Source organism: Serinus canaria, chromosome 21, assembly GCF_022539315.1.
Source record: "Serinus canaria isolate serCan28SL12 chromosome 21, serCan2020, whole genome shotgun sequence".
Classification (NCBI taxonomy): Eukaryota; Metazoa; Chordata; class Aves; order Passeriformes; family Fringillidae; genus Serinus; species Serinus canaria.
Genome location: NC_066334.1, coordinates 4,435,202 through 4,454,451, shown reverse-complemented (window position 1 = coordinate 4,454,451; position 19,250 = coordinate 4,435,202). Strand labels below are relative to the sequence as shown.

The 19,250-nt window shown below is 56.3% G+C and overlaps 1 protein-coding gene across 1 annotated transcript in view; it reads left to right on the top strand.

Moving 5' to 3' along the window:
• Positions 1 to 641: 641 nt before the first annotated feature.
• The window catches only part of AJAP1 (adherens junctions associated protein 1), a 34,100-nt gene continuing 15,491 nt past the window's right edge, over positions 642 to 19,250 (top strand). The window contains exons 1-2 of the mRNA XM_050982633.1: positions 642 to 734; positions 17,105 to 17,778. Coding sequence (XP_050838590.1) covers positions 706 to 734; positions 17,105 to 17,778 — 703 coding nt within the window. The 5' untranslated portion in view covers positions 642 to 705. The remainder of the gene's footprint in view (positions 735 to 17,104; positions 17,779 to 19,250) is intronic.

Genomic DNA, 19,250 nt, shown 5'->3' with positions numbered 1-19,250 from the left:
TCCGCGCGGCGACACCGCGGTCCCGGAGTGCGGAGCCGCTGGGCCACTGCCCACCGGCGGAGCGGGGGCTCCGCTCCTCGGGGCCGCCGGCGGGCGGCTGCGAGGGGGGTCCGGGGAAAGAAGCTCTCCAGCGGGGAAAACGGCTGCTGGAGCCGGCATCCCGGGGAGGGACGGGCCGATCTCCGGCGGGGTCCCGGCACTGCCCGGCGGTCCCCAACGGAGACAGAGTCGCAAGCGGGTCTGAGTGCGGGTGCCGAGCCGGGTCCACCCCCACTCGGCCGCGGCGCGGAGGGGCCGCGCTCCGCCCCCGCCTCCGCCCCGCGCAACTTCCCCGCGCCGCGGCCCCCCGCCCCCGCCCCGCGGGTGCGCGCAGAGACGCGCGCGCGCCCAGCCCCGCCGCGCCGAGCCGAGCCGAGCCGAGCCGAGCCGAGCCCCGGTGAACCGCACCGCGCCGCGCCGAGCTGCACCGAGACGCGCATGGGGCGCGCAGCCTCCGCGGGCGCGCAGCTGCCCCGCCGGCGCTGAGGGGCCGGAGCACCGGAGCACAGACCCCCGTCCTCGCCGCCGCCGCCGGGCATGCCCGCCCCGCCGGCCGCCGCCTGCCCCGCCGCTGAGCGCCGCCGCGGGCGCGGGGCGGCGCGCCCGGATGGAGCGCTGAGGCGCTGAGCCCCGCCGGGCCGGGCCGGGCCGGGCCGAGACGTGACGATGTGGATGCGACGGCTCCCGGGAAGCAGGTAGGACCGGGGAGCGATGGCCCCGCGGGCCAGCGCTTAGGGCATCCCGCCGCCGGGCGCGCTCGGGGAGCGGCGGAGTTAAACCATTAACTTGGAGTGGGGAGTGCGGAGAGGGCTGGGGAGCGGAGCGGGGTGCGGGATGGAGAGCGGTGTGTGAAGCGGAGTGGGAAGCGCACGGTGCAGCCGGCAGCAGCCGGCGCCCGGGGAGGCGGCCAGTCCGCGCTCCGCGCGGTGCCGGGCTCCCCCCACCCGGTTCCCCCGCCCCGCTCGCCCGCCGTGCCCAGGAGATGGATCCACGGTCAGCGTCCCCTCGCCGGCTGCTCGCTGCCCTCTGGCCGCTCCGGAGGGGGCCGCACGGGGGAAGGGGCTGGGGAGACGTCCGTGGTGCGGGCAGGTGGATGGATTGACGGATGGATGGATGGTTGGATAGACGGATAGATGGATGGATGTGTTTGGGAGATTAATCGAGAATTGCAAAGCAGAGGAGACGGAGGCAAAGTGTTACGTAACACATTTTCATTACCGCTGCGAAGTCATCTGAGCCGAAATCTTGTTATTTCCATGGTGCTGTGGCTGGAAAGCCCTGGCCCCGGCCCCTGTCTGTGTGCGGCCCCGGAGCCCCAGTAGTACCTGGGTTTTGGTGCTTTGAGCCCATCTCAGTGGCATCGAGTGAAAGCAGCATCGGGTTAAACAAGTGAGACCCTAAGGAAAAGTGAAATCCACGATCTGTGTTGTTCTCCCCAGCACGGTGTTTTATTTTGAAAGCCCTGGGTTTGAGCGACTGTGCTGGGCAGGGGTCAAACCCCAAACCTCCCTCCACCGAGCGGGTCGGTGGATCCGACACATCACCTGCTGCTGGGGAGAGGGGTCCCAAGGCGAGCAGTCCCGAGCGGCCACCCCACTCCCGCAGCTCGCACCGGGCCCTGTGGCTGCTCCCTGGGGAGCAGGACTGTGTGGGCAGGGGAGCTGCGGGGTGAGCGGATGGTGGTTGTAGCACCCACCCCTCGCAGCACCTCGGGGAGCCCATCAGCCCGCGCCGCCCCCCGCGCCCCTGCGCTCTGGCAGAACGTGGCTGTAGCTTGGGGGCACGGAGGGAGGCAGGCAGGGCCCCCCGAACGCACGGACTGCGAGTGGTGATGCGAGAAGCCTTTGTCCGCCACCCGTGGGAATCGCTGGGGGCTTTGTCCCTCTGTCCGGGCTGTGGATGGAGTCCTGGAGGGTGAAACCTGAACTGAGGTTTTGTCTGTGCTGAGTAGCTGGGGGAGGCCCTTGGCCTCTCTCTTACACTCCCGTGCCGCGCCGCATATTCCAGAGGCACGTGGCGAGCTGGCTGCCAATGCCCCCCTTCTTTATCCCGTGCCTCTGGCTGGTGCACCCCGACAGCCCGGGCACACGAGCACCTTCACGCTGCCGCTGGAGATGTCTGTCTGTCCGTCCGTCAGCCGAGGATGCGCTGCTGCGTGTGGGAAGGACAGAGTCTGTGGTGATGTAGTGACCTTAGGAATTCCTCCCGGCGAAAGCACCCGAGGGTTTTCTCAGGGTGCCACGCGTTTGGATTTATTTCGTGTCAGGTGAAAGCCCAGTGGAGCTGGAGGGCCGTTTCCCAAGGCTGGCGCGGCAGAAAGCTGTAATCCTGGGAACAGAGGACGCCCTCTGCTTTGTTATTTTTGAGGAGAGTTTAGCAATGGAAACAGGAGCCCTCTGCTTGCTTCCCTCCTCGATTCATTCGCCTTGCGAATTTCTGTGCTGTGCATCCTGGATCCCCAGCACCAGACTGTCCTTTCTGCCACCTCATCAGCTTCCAGTCCCTCCGTGTTTTATTTTTAATAAGAGATAACTTTACTGCTAACCTTGCCTGCTGCTCTCCCTTCTCTCTTACTCTAATTGCTTCTGGCTTTATTTCTGACATTTCCCATGTCATTTCTCCTCATTTTCTCGAAGACTACTAGAAAAATAGCTTCAGGAGAAACAGTGGAGCTTTGCAGCGCCCGTTTCACCCCGCGCAGCCGGTGCCTGGAGCGGCTGCCTGCGGCGGGGAGATGGTACCGTTCTGCTCCTTTCAAGTCGGATCCCTTTCGCCCGGGGCGGTGGCAGCGCCTGACCCCGCGGTGAGCTGCTCTCCTCTGCCGGGGAGGGCAGGACCTGTGCAACTGTATTCTCAGAATTATTCGGTGAAGGGGAGCTGCCGCTCCCCGGTTCAGAGCGGGGCTGAGCGAGCAGCGCTGCCCTGAAAGCCCCTGCGAGGTCCCAGCGATGCTCCAGCCCCGCTCCGCTCTTGGCAGGTGTGGGTGTTGCGGGGCAAAATCTGTTCTTTTTGGGAGGTGGCAGTGGCTCTGTCACTCCCTGAGTGTGCACAGACATACGTGTGCGTGCACATGCCTGCGTCAGTGCCTGCGCCCGCCTGCGAGGGCATGGCAGCTTTCTGCAGCGTGCCAGGCTTCCAGCACTGCCGAGGACTTCCCCTCCATCGCTATGAATATAATGTTTTAAACAATATGCCACGGTTTTTACAGCGTTGAGCTCTGGAGTGATTTGCAGTAGGAGTAAAACCACCGTTTGCAATTTCTCGGCAATTGTATAAAGCAACTCATTAAAAGCATACATCCCTGCACATTGGCTCCGTGGAAACTTTATGGGCCTTGTAGTTCCTGCCAAAGCAAACATTTTCCATGAATTTTACTCATCAGGTTCACACTGTCAAATGTAGATTCAGCCGCTTGTCAAAGATGCAAGCCTTGCAGTCTAGGAAGTAATGAGAGCAGTAAGCAGTGGGAGTTAATGGCCTCCACTGAGGAGTCCTTACTCATCCTGCATCCACACAGGGGCTGAGCTTGCTGCTCCCGGGTGGATTGATTGCCACAGAAATTCATCTGGTGTCACTGGCTATGATACTTAACAGGCACAATAATGCTTGAATAAACTGCACTTTTATGCAGCAGTTTGTACCTCCGTGCTGGCAGCAATTTCCCAGATGAGGCGAGGGGAGCGGCACAGGGCTCTGGCAGCCGCTCCCCAGGGCGTGAATAATTGTTCTAATAACACCAGAGCCACTGCCTTGTCGTTGTGGTGTCTCCAGTGGGGTGGTAGGTGAGAGTTGTCATGGTGCTGCTGCTTGCCCGGGGTGTTTGGGGGCTGCCCCATGTGGCAGCTGCTGTGCCAGCCTTGGGCAGACGGGACACAGGACAGGCAAGCTGCCGGCCCAGCTGCTCTGGGGCTGGAGCACCACGGCTTGGCTCTGCTGTACATAATGGTCATCTGCTGGAAAGAAGGAGTTGGTAGTGTTCCTTCAGAGCCCAGACTGAAACAGGAAAGGGCATCCAGGCAGAGGACACAGATATCCAACCACGTTCCCACCTTCCCTCACCCAATCTGATCCTCAGGCTGTCCCAGCATGCCTTATTTACCTCAGTGTCTGTAGGTATGGATGGATACAGGCTCCCAAGGGCAGCTCCATAGGGTGTGAATAAGCAACAGAACTTCCAGCAGGTCTGAGGTTTATTATGAAAATGTATGCATGCCTAAGCTTTTAAATATAGCTAATGGGAGAAGGACTGGGAGGAAAGATTACCAAGTTTACTGGAACCTCAGTGTGCTGAGCAGGAGGAGCAGGAGCTGCTCTGCTCTGGGTTGTGGTGACTGTTGTGCTCCTGGAGGGCTGGTGGTGACCAAGTGGGCAACAGCAGCTCAAGCCCAACAGAGTTTGGGCTTGATAGCAACAGTCTTCTAGCAGGATAATTCCTGGAAGCTGAGTGTGTTGCGTGGATCAGTGGATGGTGTGACATTGTTGGTGCTGTCACCCCCTCCTTTAAAACTAAGAGGTTTTACTTCTGTTCTTCCTTCTATCTTTCCTCCCTTCCATCTTCCTTCCCTCCCACATTGGGTGGTGCTGCTGGGAGGGGGTTCCTGGCCTGGGCCAGCATCCCAGCAGTCACTGGGGTTATTTGGGGCTGTTCCCAAATCTGCTGCTTGGCCCTTCCTTGCCTTGGCTCATTGTTTTCATCAAAGTGATTTTTTCACTAAAAGAATGTTAAACTCTGGACCTGAAGTGAGTCCTTAAAAATGGAATTTGAGTTGATATGAATATTTCCTGTGGCTCTTCTTTACTGGGACTTGCACCTACAGACTTTGATAGCTTATATAATTTCCTGTGATGGAGATGTACTTCATCTAATTTCACTTGGAGATGCATTGATTAAATCAGAACTGCTGAGAGATTTCAACTGAGTCTCAGTGGCCTGAACTTAACCGTGGGAGGTTTACCTGCCTTCATCCTTCAACATTAATTTGGTTTTATGAGGATTCCTTGTGAAATGAGGTTTTGTCTGCTGCTGAATCTCTTCTGCTTTCTGGATTTATCAGTTACTTTCTCTGGCCTCGGCAGCTCTGCAAGGCGAAGCTGCACTAAAACCTCTATTCAGTGCAGCACTGAGCTCCTTCACTGGGAACACAGGGGGGACCGGTGGGCATTTTGGCTCCAACACCCCCCAGTGCTCCCAAAATTCTGCCCAAGCTGGAGGCAGAGCACCCACACTGCCTGTAGTGTGGTGGCAGGGCTGGGTGCTGTGCAGTGGTTGCTCACATAGGGCTTGGGGTGCCTGGTGTGATGCTCTAGGAGCAGGGTGGAGACCTGCCCCAGGTGCAGCTGTGTGGGAGTGTCCTCCCATCAGTGCTGAGAGATTTGGCATTTACGGTCCCAAGCAACACCGAGAAAAGAAGGAACAACCCAGCTTGGTTGGAGGTGGATGAGGAGCTCCATGGAGATGAGCAGGGGTGGGGTCAGCAGGCACTGGGTGCCTGGGGCAGGGGGCCAAACACCCACTGGGACTCGCCTGAGGACTTAGAGAAATAAATAAAGACAGTCATTCACAAAGTGCTCATTTCCAACTCTGATCTGCAAAATGTCTCCTTGTGACTTGGAAATGATGTGTAGGCAGGAGATACGCTTTGACATGCGATGATTTTTGTTGAAGTTTGCTCTGAAGGTCTTTCTCAGCAGCTCCACTTTCCTGGCAGTGCTGGAGCATCCCAGGGGCACTGTGTCCCCGCTGCCAGTGACTACTGTGTCCCAAAGAGCCAGAGCCATTGGAAGCAGAAGCTGTTCCCTGGCTGAGCATCTCTGTGGGTATGGAAAGGACTCTTCAGCTCCTGCTGCAGAAGCTGGCAGGGAGGAAAAGCAGCGCCTTGGCTGCAGAGCTGCTATGGACCCTGGCTGAAGCATCCATGGGATGAGGCTTAGCTGTGGCGAGGCAGGAGCAGTGAAGCTTTTCTGGCCTGGCTGTGATGCCAGCACTTCCAGCTCCACTGACTTCCAAAAAAAGGCTGAGCAGAAGCTGCTTCAAAAACAACACATAGCCTGGAAGCGGCGAGGCGCTTCCTCCAAGAGGCAAGTCTGGATGATTGAGGTGGAAAAAACTGGAGCTCACCAGAGGGCACGTGCTCTAGCACAAGAGAAACATGGAGATGGGGACGTGCTGGCACAGGGGTGACCGTGTGCCGCAGGACAATGGCAGCATAGCACACACCACATGTGGGACCACGCTGTGCCACACAGGAGAGCAGATTTGTGACTTTCTCACCAAGCTACAACTTGGTGAGAATTGATGGCTCCTGTCCATGGGGGTTTTGACCATGCCTCTTCTGCAGCATCCTGGGATAGTCAGGAGAAACTCCAGCTATGTTTTAGAGCCCTTTAGATGGGGGATGTGGCTGCGAGATGCCAGCTGAGGAGCTGTGTAGAGCTGCTGTGCTCAGCATGGGAAGGCTGGGGACTCGCTGCTCAGCAGCAGCGTTTGAGGTGCTGGTGAGAGCAAATGCCGCTAATTGATGTTGCCACTTGACTGCACGCCATTCAGGTTGAAGATGTGACAAGGTCGAGGGCAGCCCAGGTTGTCCCCCCTGGGAATTGCCTGCCTAGCAAGCACAAGCACACGTGGCTTCCTCAGGGACTCATTCCGTAATTGCCTGAGTCCCGTGCGTGACCCAGCCCTGCTCCCGGCGCCTGCGATAGCATCTCTGCTCCCTTTGCAGGACTCCAGTAATGAAGCATCAGTTAATTGACATGGACGAGGACATCCACTTAAGGACCCACCGGAACGTGGGTGATGAATGCCAGGAGATGAAGCCACACATCCCGCCGGGAGCGTGGTTGGCTCTGCCTCTTCCTGGCCAGAGCCAAAGCTTGGCTGAGTCCGCAGCGGCGGGGCGTTTATGTAGGGAAAGTGTGACCGCTCCGGATGCTGGCAAGTGTTATTTTAGAAAGAACTCCCAAAATGAATCAACCTTTTTTCTACAAGTATCTGTCATTCATGGGTTTTCTTTTTCAAAGTTTTTCATGGAAAGGATAAGGATGAGTTATTCATCTTCTTGTTTCTTGTCTTTGTAAGAGGCTCTTCCTCAGCATCATCTGATGTGACACACTCAGGACTTACTCTGGGTTCCTGTCAAAGTGACATATTCTCTGGCAAAATCAATTTTGCTAATTTTGATGGATGAGGATGGAAGTAAAGCTGCTGGCACAGGTGTCTTTGAAGGAAGCTGAGATACTGAGGAATGCAGGAGGTCATCCCCTGCTGCCAGCCCATTGGAGATAATGCTGAAAAAGTTTAATCTCTCTCGCAAAGGGGATTATTGGTTTTTTTTAATGAGATGCAGAGCACAGTGATCCCTGACACACTGGCAGTTGGACTTCGAGGGGCTGTGCCCCCAACGGCACAGTGTTCTTGAGGTGCTGGAGGCAAATCCTCATTGCCACTTTGATCCATCAGGATTTTGCCATGGCTGCAGTGGGAGAGCCTGTGAGCTGCCTGGTTGCTGTATGCACAGTGAGATGGCCATGGCAGGGAGAATGGCTCTTCTCCATGGAAAAGAAATTGCTTGGTGCTAAAAGGGATTTAGAACTTTCTGTGACAGGATCAAGAGTCTTTGCCCCGGAGTTCATTCCCGCTGCCTTTGCTTTCTATTTTAGCTTAGCTTTTTCATCATCTTTTTGGGCTGTTCTTTCTCCATGCTGCGTGTCACTCTGACCCTTCTCTGGCAGCAGGATGTCCCTGTGGTGGTGCTGGGCAGAGCCAGTGCTGTCTCAGGAGCCCAGGGGGGCCAGGAGCTCCCCAGGACCACCAGCCAGAGCCTCAGCTGGGCAATGCAGTGCCCTGCACTGAGCTCCCAGCTTCTGAGCCTTGGCTTTCTCCAGGCTTCCCTACTGACGTTTCACACCTTCAAAGAGAGCTCTGCTGCTCCATTTTTTCCTATTGTATTTCTTGCTCCATAAAAGCCATCTGTTCCTCTTTCTGCTTTCAGAGTCTTCATTCCTCTCATCTTCTCCATTTCTGTTAGAGTTTATGGAGCTTTTGAAATTATTGACGTGTTCCCTGTGTTCATTCCTGAGGATGGCTGCTGAGGTTTCCGGGCTGGCTGTGCATCTCTGGGCTGCCAGGGACTTCCCAGGAGAAAGACAGGTTTAAATTTCAGTCACTGCAGGACGAATTGAGAGCAGCTCCATTCAGAGACCATGGTGCTGGAGTGAAGATCTGAATTACATGGACTTCTCTGTGTGGACATCCAGCCTCTGCCATGGGGAAGGGTTGGCTGGGCCCTGTGCTGGTCGTCCAGATGCTTCCAGGGGGTCAAGGCTTGCCATTGCTCCTGGGAAAGCGGAGCACTTTGTGAGGTCATCATTAAAAATCCCATGATGAGGTATTTTCTCCCTGGATGTGTTCCATGGTTAGAGGCATTTCCCATTGATACGGATACCACACTGGGCTCTGATGCGCAGCTCCTGCGAAGACACATTGTGTTAAAAGACACCACAGACCTCTTCTAATTGTTTTGCTTTAAAGCTTGTTAAGCTGCTACTTTAGCTGTATTGAGCCAACTTATTTTTTTTAGATCAAAGCGTTCCCTGCTTTCATTGTAATGACATGCTTGAGCACATTCATTTAGAAAATACGATCAGCGCTGGGTTATTTATCTGGAAAGCGCTGGGGTTGAAGGGCAGCATAAGCCATAGATTTGTGCCATGGTTTTCCTCACTGTAGGTCCTTCAGAGCTGAGGGCTGGGTTGACTCAGTTGCTATCTTTTGGAATCACTTTGTGGATATGTATTCAGAGGAACAAAACCCTTCATAAGGCTCCAGCTCCAATCTGGGATCTGGCAGGACTATTGCCATCCCGGTGGGAAGAGCCTAGCTTCTGCCCTCCCATCCCATCCCATCCCATCCCATCCCATCCCATCCCATCCCATCCCATCCCATCCCATCCCATCCCATCCCATCCCATCCCATCCCATCCCATCCCATCCCATCCCATCCAACAGCTCCAGGCTTGGACACACCAATGCAGTCCTTTCATCCAAGGGGGAGGCCTGGTCATCCTGCAGTTTATTGTACAGGAGGCAGATGTGTGGCAATGGAAGAAAATTCACGAGCAAAGCAGGGAAAGCAGAAATTCCTTGGATGGTGGCTGTGGGGATGCTCACTGTCCTGCCTGTGCCTGTGTCCACAGCAGGGAGCTACTCAGCTCAGCCTCTGGCCTTATTTACTGTGGGCAGCATTAACTTACACCGGGGATGATCTCTAAGCTCTGGTTTTAACGTGCTCCGACGTATGTTGCAGTCCTGTTCCCTCAGCAGATGATTTTGGTACATAGGGGAGTGTTTTCCTTTGCTGTGATGGGGATGGGAGAAGGCAGCCCTGTCTCGTGTGCCAGGTCACCAACAGCTTGTTATGTCTGGGCAGCAATTCTGTGGTGGCATGAGGAGCTGGAACACACAAGGAGGCTTAGGGAGAAGCTAAAATGAGGGGGAAAGCCCTGATTTCCTTAGGTTTGTGGACTGTTTTTAATATCAGCAAGAGAAGAGCTTGAGACTGCGGCTCTTTGAGGAGATTTTGGTGGGTCTGGAAATCTGAAACTTCCCAGCAAGTTGTGTCTGAGCTGGAGCTCGTGCTGCTGCCTGGTCCCCAGTGCTGCTGCAGAACTTGAGGGGGGGACGAGTGGGGTAAGTTGGCGACAGGTGCCAGTTTGGGCTGGAAAGCCAGTGCTCACAAACCCCCTTTATCCAGGAGGGACAAAAGCCGAGTGTTATCGCTGCTGGGTTGATGAAACACCCCACTGTCCAGCCCTGCCACACTAAATGCACGCAGTGTTTGCTGCCTGGGGCGGCCGGGCGGCAGTGGGGGGAGCGACAGCCGTGCTGAGGGGGATGCTCCAGCAGTGCCATCACTGTGTGTGCTGGGAGGGATGCTCCAGCAGTGCCATCACTGTGTGTGCTGGGAGGGATGCTCCAGCAGTGCCATCACTGTGTGTGCTGGGAGGGATACTCCAGCAGTGCCATCACTGTGTGTGCTGGGAGGGATGATCCAGCAGTGCCATGTGTGCTGGGAGGGATGCTTTGGTGGTCCCCACCCCATGTTTGCTGGGAGGGATGCTCCAGTGATACCCACATTGTGTGTGCTGAGGGAGATGCTCCAGTGGTGGTCACACTGTGTGTGCTGAGGGAGGTGCTCAGTGGGCTGTGCCCACTGAGGGGGATGCTCTGGTGGTACCCAGGCTGTGCTCAGTGAGGGGAATGCTCTGGTGGTACCCAGGCTGTGCCTATTACAGGGTATGCTCTGGTGGTATCCAATCTGTGCCCGCTGTGGGGGATGCTCTGGTGGTACCCAGGCTGTGCTGCTGGGGGTAGATATTTCAGTGGTACTTGCCCCATGCCCACTGTGGGGGAAGCTCCAGGAGCACCCACACTCTGCCTTGCCAGGAAGGATGCTCCAGCAGTACCCTGGGATGCAGGGGCTGAGCTTGCCACTGTGTTGACCCCCTTAGGGAGCACTTCAGGCAGTTTATCCCCTGGCTTGGCTGGGACCTGTCTCGCCACACTGGCAGATGAACCTGCAGCACTCTGAGTCTTCCCAGGGGAGCCAGACTAGGCTCAGAGCTGCAGCTGCCAGAGTGGTGGCAGGTAAATTACCAAGCACTGGTCTTGCACGGAAATTTTTGAGACATGTTTTTGTCTGAATATGCATGCAAACTTCTGGGCTTCCCACCCTGGCGCTTTTCAAATCCTGTCGGAAATAATCCCTGAAGACCAGAGAAAACTCTCTCAAGCAGATATCCTGCCCTCTCTAGAGCAAGCTAAGCCAGGCTGACCATAATGGATGGTGTTGGCCAGCTCACTGTGTTAGCTCTCACACTCCTCTTCAGGCTGGCTGGAGGCACTGGGCCTTTTGTCCTGTCAGTGTCTTTTAAAATATTTGAAAGTGGGAACTGAATTTTAAACTCAGGGTTAAAGGTCAGCTCAGCTTTGGCAGCAACTGGGCACAGCTCTCTGCCCACTCCTTTTTACTCTTCCCCACATTGCTCTGCCAGATCCTGCCTCTTCCCATGGTGTGGGTGTGGGATGCACCAGAGAGGTCCTGCACTGGCAGGCTCCAGCACCTGCCCCAGGTGGCTGCACCGGGGCTTTGCCCTTCCTCTGCCTCTGGCGAAGGATGGGCCTGGAGGCGAGAGCAGCCGGGGCCGGCGCGGCGGAGCCAAAGCTGCGCGCTGACGGCGCTGGCAGGGGCTGCACCTCCCGCATCAGCACATTGGCTGATGGTACCGCTGGGTATTAATTATGCCTTCCGCACTCGCGGCTATTCAAATGGTAAAATTGTTTATTTGCAGCTGGGTGAGCTCAAGGCAGAGGCAGAAGAGCGAGTGGCTCCCCCCGCCACGGCCGCCTGCTGCCCCCCTCTCACGACTACCCAAGCACAGCCAGGGATGGATCCAGCTGCCTCCATCCTGGCATTGCCATCCTGGGGGGACCCGTGGCTTCCCAGCCCCACCCAACCTCTTCCTGCCCCATTTTCCCAGGGAGGTGGGTGTTTGCTGTCTGCCTGGCCACAGCAGCGTGGCAGGGAGGATTCAACCTATTTCACCCTCTGTTGATTTCCCTCCATGATAAATCCCATCCCCTCCACTGCAGGGAGCGGCGTCAGTTTAATTACTTGTGGGGAGAAGGGGGCAGCGGAGGAACTTAGGACTTGTTTTAAATATCACTTTTATTAGTAGGTAATCCTGAAGCTCAGGACTGTAATATAGATAGGTAGTGATGTGGCACATTTAATTTACTTAGGTGCTACTGTGTGTCAGCCTTTGTGCCTTAAGTCCCAGTCCTGGCTTTAAGAAGCTTGGCAGCCATATTTTCACAAATTTGTAATTATCTGGGAAGAGATTGGGGCTACAGATGGCACAGTGTGTTGTATGTTCCCAGTTCCCATTGGGTCTGGGATCAGAAAAACTCATCCCGTAGCAGAACATGGCTCAGAAGAGAGGTCTCCGTGGTGCTGCTGATGCCTGGGACGTGGGGTGGGATATGGTGGATGCCATGTGGGAATGGTCCACAAGGTCACCTGCTGATCCTGTGTCATAACTTGCCACATGCCTTTTGGCACTCATCCATGGGATAGTGCATCTCCCCTCCTCCCAGCCCTGCAGAGAGTCCCGGCCCAGCCCAGAGTGCAGAGTGGCAATGCTCCATTTCCATGGTGATGGTTGGTAGTGTGACAACAAAGGACAGTCTCTGCACTGCAGGGATCATCACACAGGACAGCGGGATGGAGAGGAGAGCAGCTGCGGCGGTGGCTGCAGTCCCCACCTCAGCGAGGACACACAGTCACGGGCCAAGTATCTGCCACTGAAGTTTTCCCCTCTTCTTCCTGCTCCAGTGTGAAAGTCACCCACTGGGATGCAGCGGCCTCGTTCTATTCTGTATGGAGCCTCTGAGTTCCTGCATGTACTCTCATAACCTGCCCTGCTCCCAATGCCTTTGTAGGACACACAGCCGCGCTGCCAAGGATGCTTTTCCTAAAGCGTGGTGCCTGCTTTCCTGCCTTGTCTTGCCTGGGTCAAGGAAACATCACCCCAACTCTCTGACCACGGCTCCTGCTCCTGCTCCAGGCATTCACAGGAATATTTCTGTCCCTGCCTCGCTTGGTGTTTGGAGATATGAAATGCTCAGAGTTCGTAAATCACCCCAACAAGGACATAACCTTGATTCCCTGTGCAATACCGATAGATTACCTAACAGGAGGCATGAAATGGAAGAATGGCTCCATTTGTATAATTCTGCATTAAAAATCAGCCTATTCTACAGTTAATGCTCCTGTGAAGTGTCTCCACAGGCTTGGGAGAAAAGGGGCTGATGCTGGAGAGCAAAAAAGGACCTTATGAAAGGGACTGCACTCAAGTGAGCCTTTGAGGCTTTGGGGAAGTGGGTTAGTGCTGACGGGTGGCGTTTTGATGTTTGTCAGAGCCGTGATCCCAGCTAATTTTCAGACACATTACCAGAGCCGGGAGGGTTCTGGGAGAACAGCGGGTGCACTGGATTAATCCATGTCCTGTCTGCAGTATCAGGGTTGCCTGAGGTGCTGCCACCCCTGAGGGTTCTCAGGTTTGGGGCAGGGGTTGTTCTGTCCCACTCCATGCTGGATGCTCCTGCTTTCCCTCCCTGCATGTGGAGGTTGGTAGCAAGTGCACAGAAGTGACAAGTTCCACGACAGCCTCTTCCCCACTGCTGAGGACCACGGTGCGCTCACACCCTCCAGCATCCTTGAAATTAATCTCTTTCACATCAAGTGCCAACTGTCCTCCTCTTCAAAGCACACGCTGCACCTGGAAAGATTCAGGAAGGAGGTTCATACAGGGGAGGACTCTGAAAGGTGCATTGGGTGGGGAGGCTGTGGTGGCTCCAGTGGAACATTCACTGTTCCATCACCTTTCGATTGGCTCAGGAAATAGTCCTGGTATGACTGATCCGTGTCATTAGCCCAGCAGTTTCCTTCAAATCTGCTCTCATGCTTGTTGCAGGTAAATATTTGTAGGATTTCCATTTCCTGTGTGTGAGTGTGGCCACCTCACCATCCATGGAGCCAGGAAAGCGGATTTGTGGCTGGTGGGAGCCAAGGCCGCGGATGAGGAGATCAAGGACAGGATTTCATTTCCTCAAATATATCCGCTCTGTGTTTCTTTATCTAACCCAGTTTCAGAGTTTTATTGAGTTTTTCCTGGAGTTTGAACAGTATTTTGGGATAACATTCCCATTCACCTCCAAGATGGGAAAAGAAGTAATGTGAAAATTGCCCACGCTCCTCAAATTTCTTTGCAAAATGGGTTGTGTGTGCTTGTAGGGGAGTGAGGAAAGCCCTGATTCCTGCATGAGGAGCGTAACCACAGCCCTGCTCCATACATCCCTCTGGCCCACACATCCCTCCAGCCAGGGCTGGCTCCGTGCCCCCAAACCAACCCAGATGGATGCTATGTGTGGGTCTGGATGATGTGTTCCCTTCCCTATGCCAGAACCCCTCTCTGGGTGCAGTTAGGGAGCTATCCCGTGCACTGGGAGCAGCTCAGGGTCCTCTGCCTCTGCTCTGCTGTCCCTGAGGAGCAGCTCGTGCCATTGAAGAGGTGTTTGAGCTGTTTGATGTCTCGGCAAAGCAGGAACGCCCTCCCGGCCTCCGAGCAGCGGTGACTTTGTGCCGGCGCTCCCGAGAGGCGAGCGATGCTCTCCTGCCTGTTCGGGCGACAGAGAGGCGGAGGCGCGGGGACTCCCGGGGCGCTGTGCCGGGCCGGGCCGTGCTGTGCCAGCCGCAGCGGGCTCTCCTGGGACAGCCCAGGTTTTTCTGGGGCAAGGACAAGGTGGCAGGAGATCCGGGCGAGATGTATCCTCGCTCCGATGTGTGCTCCTCGTGGTGCGTATCCTCGCTCCGCGGTGTGACCGTGGGTGTCCTTCGGGACGTGTCGCTCCCGCTGCCGGCCTTGGCAGGGTGCTGGCGTGGGGCGGGGGTGGGGGAGGCAGGGGAGGGCCGGGTGGTCCTGCCTCTGGCCGCGGCACACGCTGCCGCATCCATCCCCGCCGCCGCCGCGCCGGGCACATCACGCTGCGTTGCCAGGACAACGGCAACTCCTACACGCTGCTATTTATTCTGAAGGACACTTGCTCTTATCTGTTGTTGCAAAGCCCTCAGAAGATCGCATGCCACGCAAAATTCTTCCGAGGTAACTGGACTGGCTGTTTCTGTCCCTGAAGCCATCTCCTGGGGACATGCCAGCTGGTGTGGTGCTAGGAGGACACTCCTGGGGTCACAGCCCCTTGGGTGGCATTGCTTGATGGGATGTTGTTGGGAGGGTGACCCAAGCTGTCCTCGGGACAGAGTGAGATCTGCCCCATCTGGGTGTCCCTTACTGTGTCCATCCCCATGCCAGAGCCTCTGACCTGGGCAGCAGTGGCAGCAGTGAGGGACACTGGTGTCCTGGGTGTCACCAGCGCTGCCTGGCCATGCTGGGACACAAATTTCCAGCATGGCCCAGGGCAAGACAAGGGTTGGATGTTGCCTCTGCCCGCACATCCTCCTGATGCTGCTATGAATGATGCAACTGTGCTGGGCAGGTTCTGCAGGAGCAAGCCCCTGCAAGTTCATGCTGCCATTGCTGCAGCCTGAAATGTCACAAGGAGATGGAAGCAGGGGGAATATCTGCTTTTCCTGTGAGCTGCCAATCCCAAGCACCAAGGACTGGCATTTTGTCTTTCAGAAGTTTCCAGGCAGTGGCAGCGAGCACCAAGTTTGGGCTGGGCACATCTTCCCTGGCTCTGTTGAGCAGCTGTTCATAAAAGTTCTGAGTGTGAGCAACACAGAGAGCTGGGAAGGGGATGAGATCTGGGGGTGGGCACAGATGGTGTGAGAGGTGGCACCTGAGGTGAGTGACACGTCAGGAGGTGCCCAGCACCTTTCCTTCCTTGCAAGGAAACATTTCAGGTGATGTCGGGGAATTGGGCAGAGGCTGAAATCAAGCCTGACATGCTACAGGAGTGATCCTGAGCATTGCAAAGGTGAGTCTGTGCTTGATGATCCTGCTGGAGCATGAGCTTTTGGCTCCTCACCAGTGGAAGCACGGCATTTGCTACAGCACGTGGGGGACACTCTTCGTGCTGCCACCACTCTGTCGGCCTCTAAAAAAACCCACCACCACCACCACGGTTTGGGTGGTTTGTGGTTTTTTTGAAGCCTTGAAATCCTTCCTCCCCCAGCCTGAACTATTTTGGTTTCTGTTGTCTGTTTCTGGCTCTTCCCTTTCTCCTTCTGCGCTCTTTCCTTGCGTTGCCTTCTCCCTCCCCAAAATAAATGTTGTTACGCTTTGAAAAAATACCCAATTAGGAAAAAAGCAGAGATCCTCTGAGCAGAAAAAGCCTGTGCCTGGGAGTATCCAGGTCAGCTCCTTTAGCTTCGCTTGCTCACGCACAGAGGGAGTGTACAAATGCTTCTGTCAACCAGATGCACATTCTGTCGTGCTCCCAAGGACTGTGCGGGCGCTGCTGCAGAGGATTAGCCCGTTTAGCCATGTAAAGCTCTCATTAACTCCTGCTGAGTTCGACAAAAGTCTTTCTCCTGTAAAAGCTAAGTAAAATGGAGTAAAGATTTTTGGGTTTTGGCCTAATGATTTTTTTTTTCCGGGGGGTAGGGAGGGAGAAGGCAACAGAAATTTGCCTAGTAGAGATTTTCTTGCTGCTTTACATGAGGGGAGCAGAGCCTTGGTGTGGTGTCACTTGGGAAGGGAGAGGCTGTGACATGACATGATGTGACGGTGACATGAAAGCAAGATTCTAGCTGCTGAAGCTGCCATCAGCTCGGGGGTGTTCCAGCTGCTCTGTGGCAGAAAGGGCAGCAAAAGGGGCTGCTCCTCCTGCCCTCCCTGTGCTGTAGGGTAATGTTCAGCTCGGGTGCTCCACGCTGTGGGAGGGGATGTGCCGTGCTCCGTGGGAGGATGTTCCTGCTGCGGTGTGGGTGACTGCCATGGTGGGAGATGGGCTACACGTGCAAGCGCCAGAGCCCACGGACTCGTCTGCTCCAGCCCTTTGAGGGATTCATCATGCTGCCTGTGGGCTTGGGAAGCAAGGGATGGGCTCTCTGGTACCTCTGCCTCTCAGTGTCCCTGGAGTGAAAGCTTGTGCTGCTGGAGCTCCGCTTGCCCATCTGCTTCGGATAATTCACCCAAAAAGGCTGAGTTTGGGCAAAGCAGGCACTGGCTGCTCCTCCAGGGTGTTTCCTGGTAGAACCCATCCTCAGGTCATTCCCATCATTCCCAGACCGACTGAAAAGTTACAGTTATGAATGGGGATCCTCAGCCTGCCATGTTGGTGGTGATAGTTTTCTGGGGAAGGGGGTGCAGCATCCCTATGATGCTGTTTTGGGGGACTCTGGCTGGAGAACCAGGGAGGACAACAATACCTGTGGACCTGGGAGATATTTTGGGTAGCTGGGCTCAGAGATCTAGGGTGTGCCATACTGAGGGGGAGAGCAGGGTTGCCCCGCTGTCCTTCTAACACAATCCCTATCTGTCCACAGGTCAGGTTGCCCGCTCGGAAGCCATGCTTGGATTTTAATAGCCATGTTCCACCTAGCCATGGACCTTGCCAGCTGCCAGCCCCCAGCCACCGGCACCGGGGGGAAGCTCTCACCACGGCCGGCGCTCCGGCACAGACTGTCCCGTGGCTCGCTGTGGGGCACGGCGAGCGGGGAGGAGCTGCAACGCCCCGGCCCCCCCTGGACCTGCGCCCCCGCGCCCCCTCTGCAGAGACCCCGCTCCCGCCGGCCGCCCCCCGCCGCCCCCCTGCCCGCCGGCCGCCCCCTGCGCCGGCCGCGCTCCCGGAGGGGCCGGCGGCACCTGCGCGGCCGCGGCTTCGCCCCACGGGACGGGAGACCCACGGCGCTGCCCGAGGTCATCGTCTGGGGCCCCACGGGCGAGGAGGACTCCCTGGAGAGCAGCACGCTGCCCAGCGCCTTCGCCACCACTACCACCACCACCGCCGCCACCACCTCCGCCACTACTGCCGCCGCCGCTGTCACTTCTGCCACGGCCGCCACGCCGCCCCGGGTGCCTCCCAGCACCGCGGCTCCCGCGCCCGGCGGGGACGGAACCCGCAGCAGCCCCGGCCGCACCAGCACCGCCGAGCCGGCCGCCGGGCACAGCAGCGGAGGCAAGGATGCTCGCCCGCCGCGTGGGCTGGGAGACAGCACAGGTAGGGTCTGCCGGGCGACAGCGAGGTGGCGGGGACATCAGGAGAGCTGGCGGGTCCGCCGCGGCACGAATGTCCCGGTGGCAGCCCTGCCTGGGATAGGAGTTACTGTGACATTAAACAGGCGCTCGGAGGACAACGGTGGCGCTGATTATCGCTTTTATCCGAGGCGTTTTCCAGCCACTTGCTGTGTTTTCCCATTACGGTCTCCATCCACAGCCCATCTCCCGTAATCGCGCTGAGTGAGCATCACGCTCGGCACAGCAATGCCTTCCCCCAGCGCCGGCTGCTGCGTGGACATGGATGGGAAAGCTGCTTCCCATTTATTGCAAATTATATTTGTTATTGCTGATATTAAACCGTGGGATACCGGTGGATAGTTTACAGAATTTACTCACTGTGCATCGACTGCTTTGAGCCCACTGCGATTTTCTAGTTGAAATGAAAAGGAATTTTACGGCCTAATCTTAATCCAAATTAATTTATCCAGCCTGCCCTGCTTGGCAAAAAGAGACGATGCAACCAGGATGTTGTTCCTGAATTAAAGGGGTTATTTATAGCCGAAAAATAACTCCCAGCCTACACACCTTTTACAAAATGCTGAAATGGGCTGGATAGATCAGCGAGGGAGTATTGATAAGGGCTGAGGCTTTTGCTGCTCGCTGCATGATGAGAGCATCAGCCTGGTCTCTCCCCACTGGGGTCAGTGCCTCTGGCCTCAGTGGCATCATCCAGTCCAGGAGGGTGGGGTCCAGTGCACTTGTTGCCATCACCCAGCTGCAGGAGCCCCTCTGCCTACACCAGCTGTGGGAGGATGGCTCCTGGCATGTGCTGGGGCTCTGGAACTTACTGGAGTGGGCTGCCTTCTTTAGGTGAAGTTGAGCTGACAGTGATGCCACCCACCTGCCAGTGCCACCACTGCTGTCCTGCGTGGCCACAGAACAACAGGAGCTGCAGCCCCAGCAGCTCCCAGGGGGCCAACTGCTTTAATCTGCAGGCTTTAGCTCTCATTAGGGGCTTTCTCCATGATCGGAGTTTTTTCTAATTAACTTCTCTTCAAGCAGTGAATGCGATGAACTTCTTCCCGGGTCTAAAGGCCCTGTTTGATCCCAGCTCATCCACACTCAGTTGAAAAGCTCCTGAGGTCCAGATCTGTTTTTCCTTCCAGTGCTGGGGCTGAGCACCCCAGCAAGTTCTCAGTATGCTCCCAGTGGGAGCTCCATGCCCCTGCCGTGCTTCGGGACAGCGTTTTGGGAGCGAGCAGCCGGCTCTGTCTCAAAGCAGGGTCCGTGCCAGTTTTGCTGGTGCGGCGCCTGTGCGAAGCCGTGCAGCTTCCCAGCCCTGCTCCACTCTGTTATATAAGCTGTAGCGGCTGGAAGTGTTTGTTCTCTGCTGGGAAAAACATATGGCTACAAATGAGGATGAGGTAACTCGCCTGTACGGTTTATTTGCCTCAGCGAGCATTGCCAGTCCCT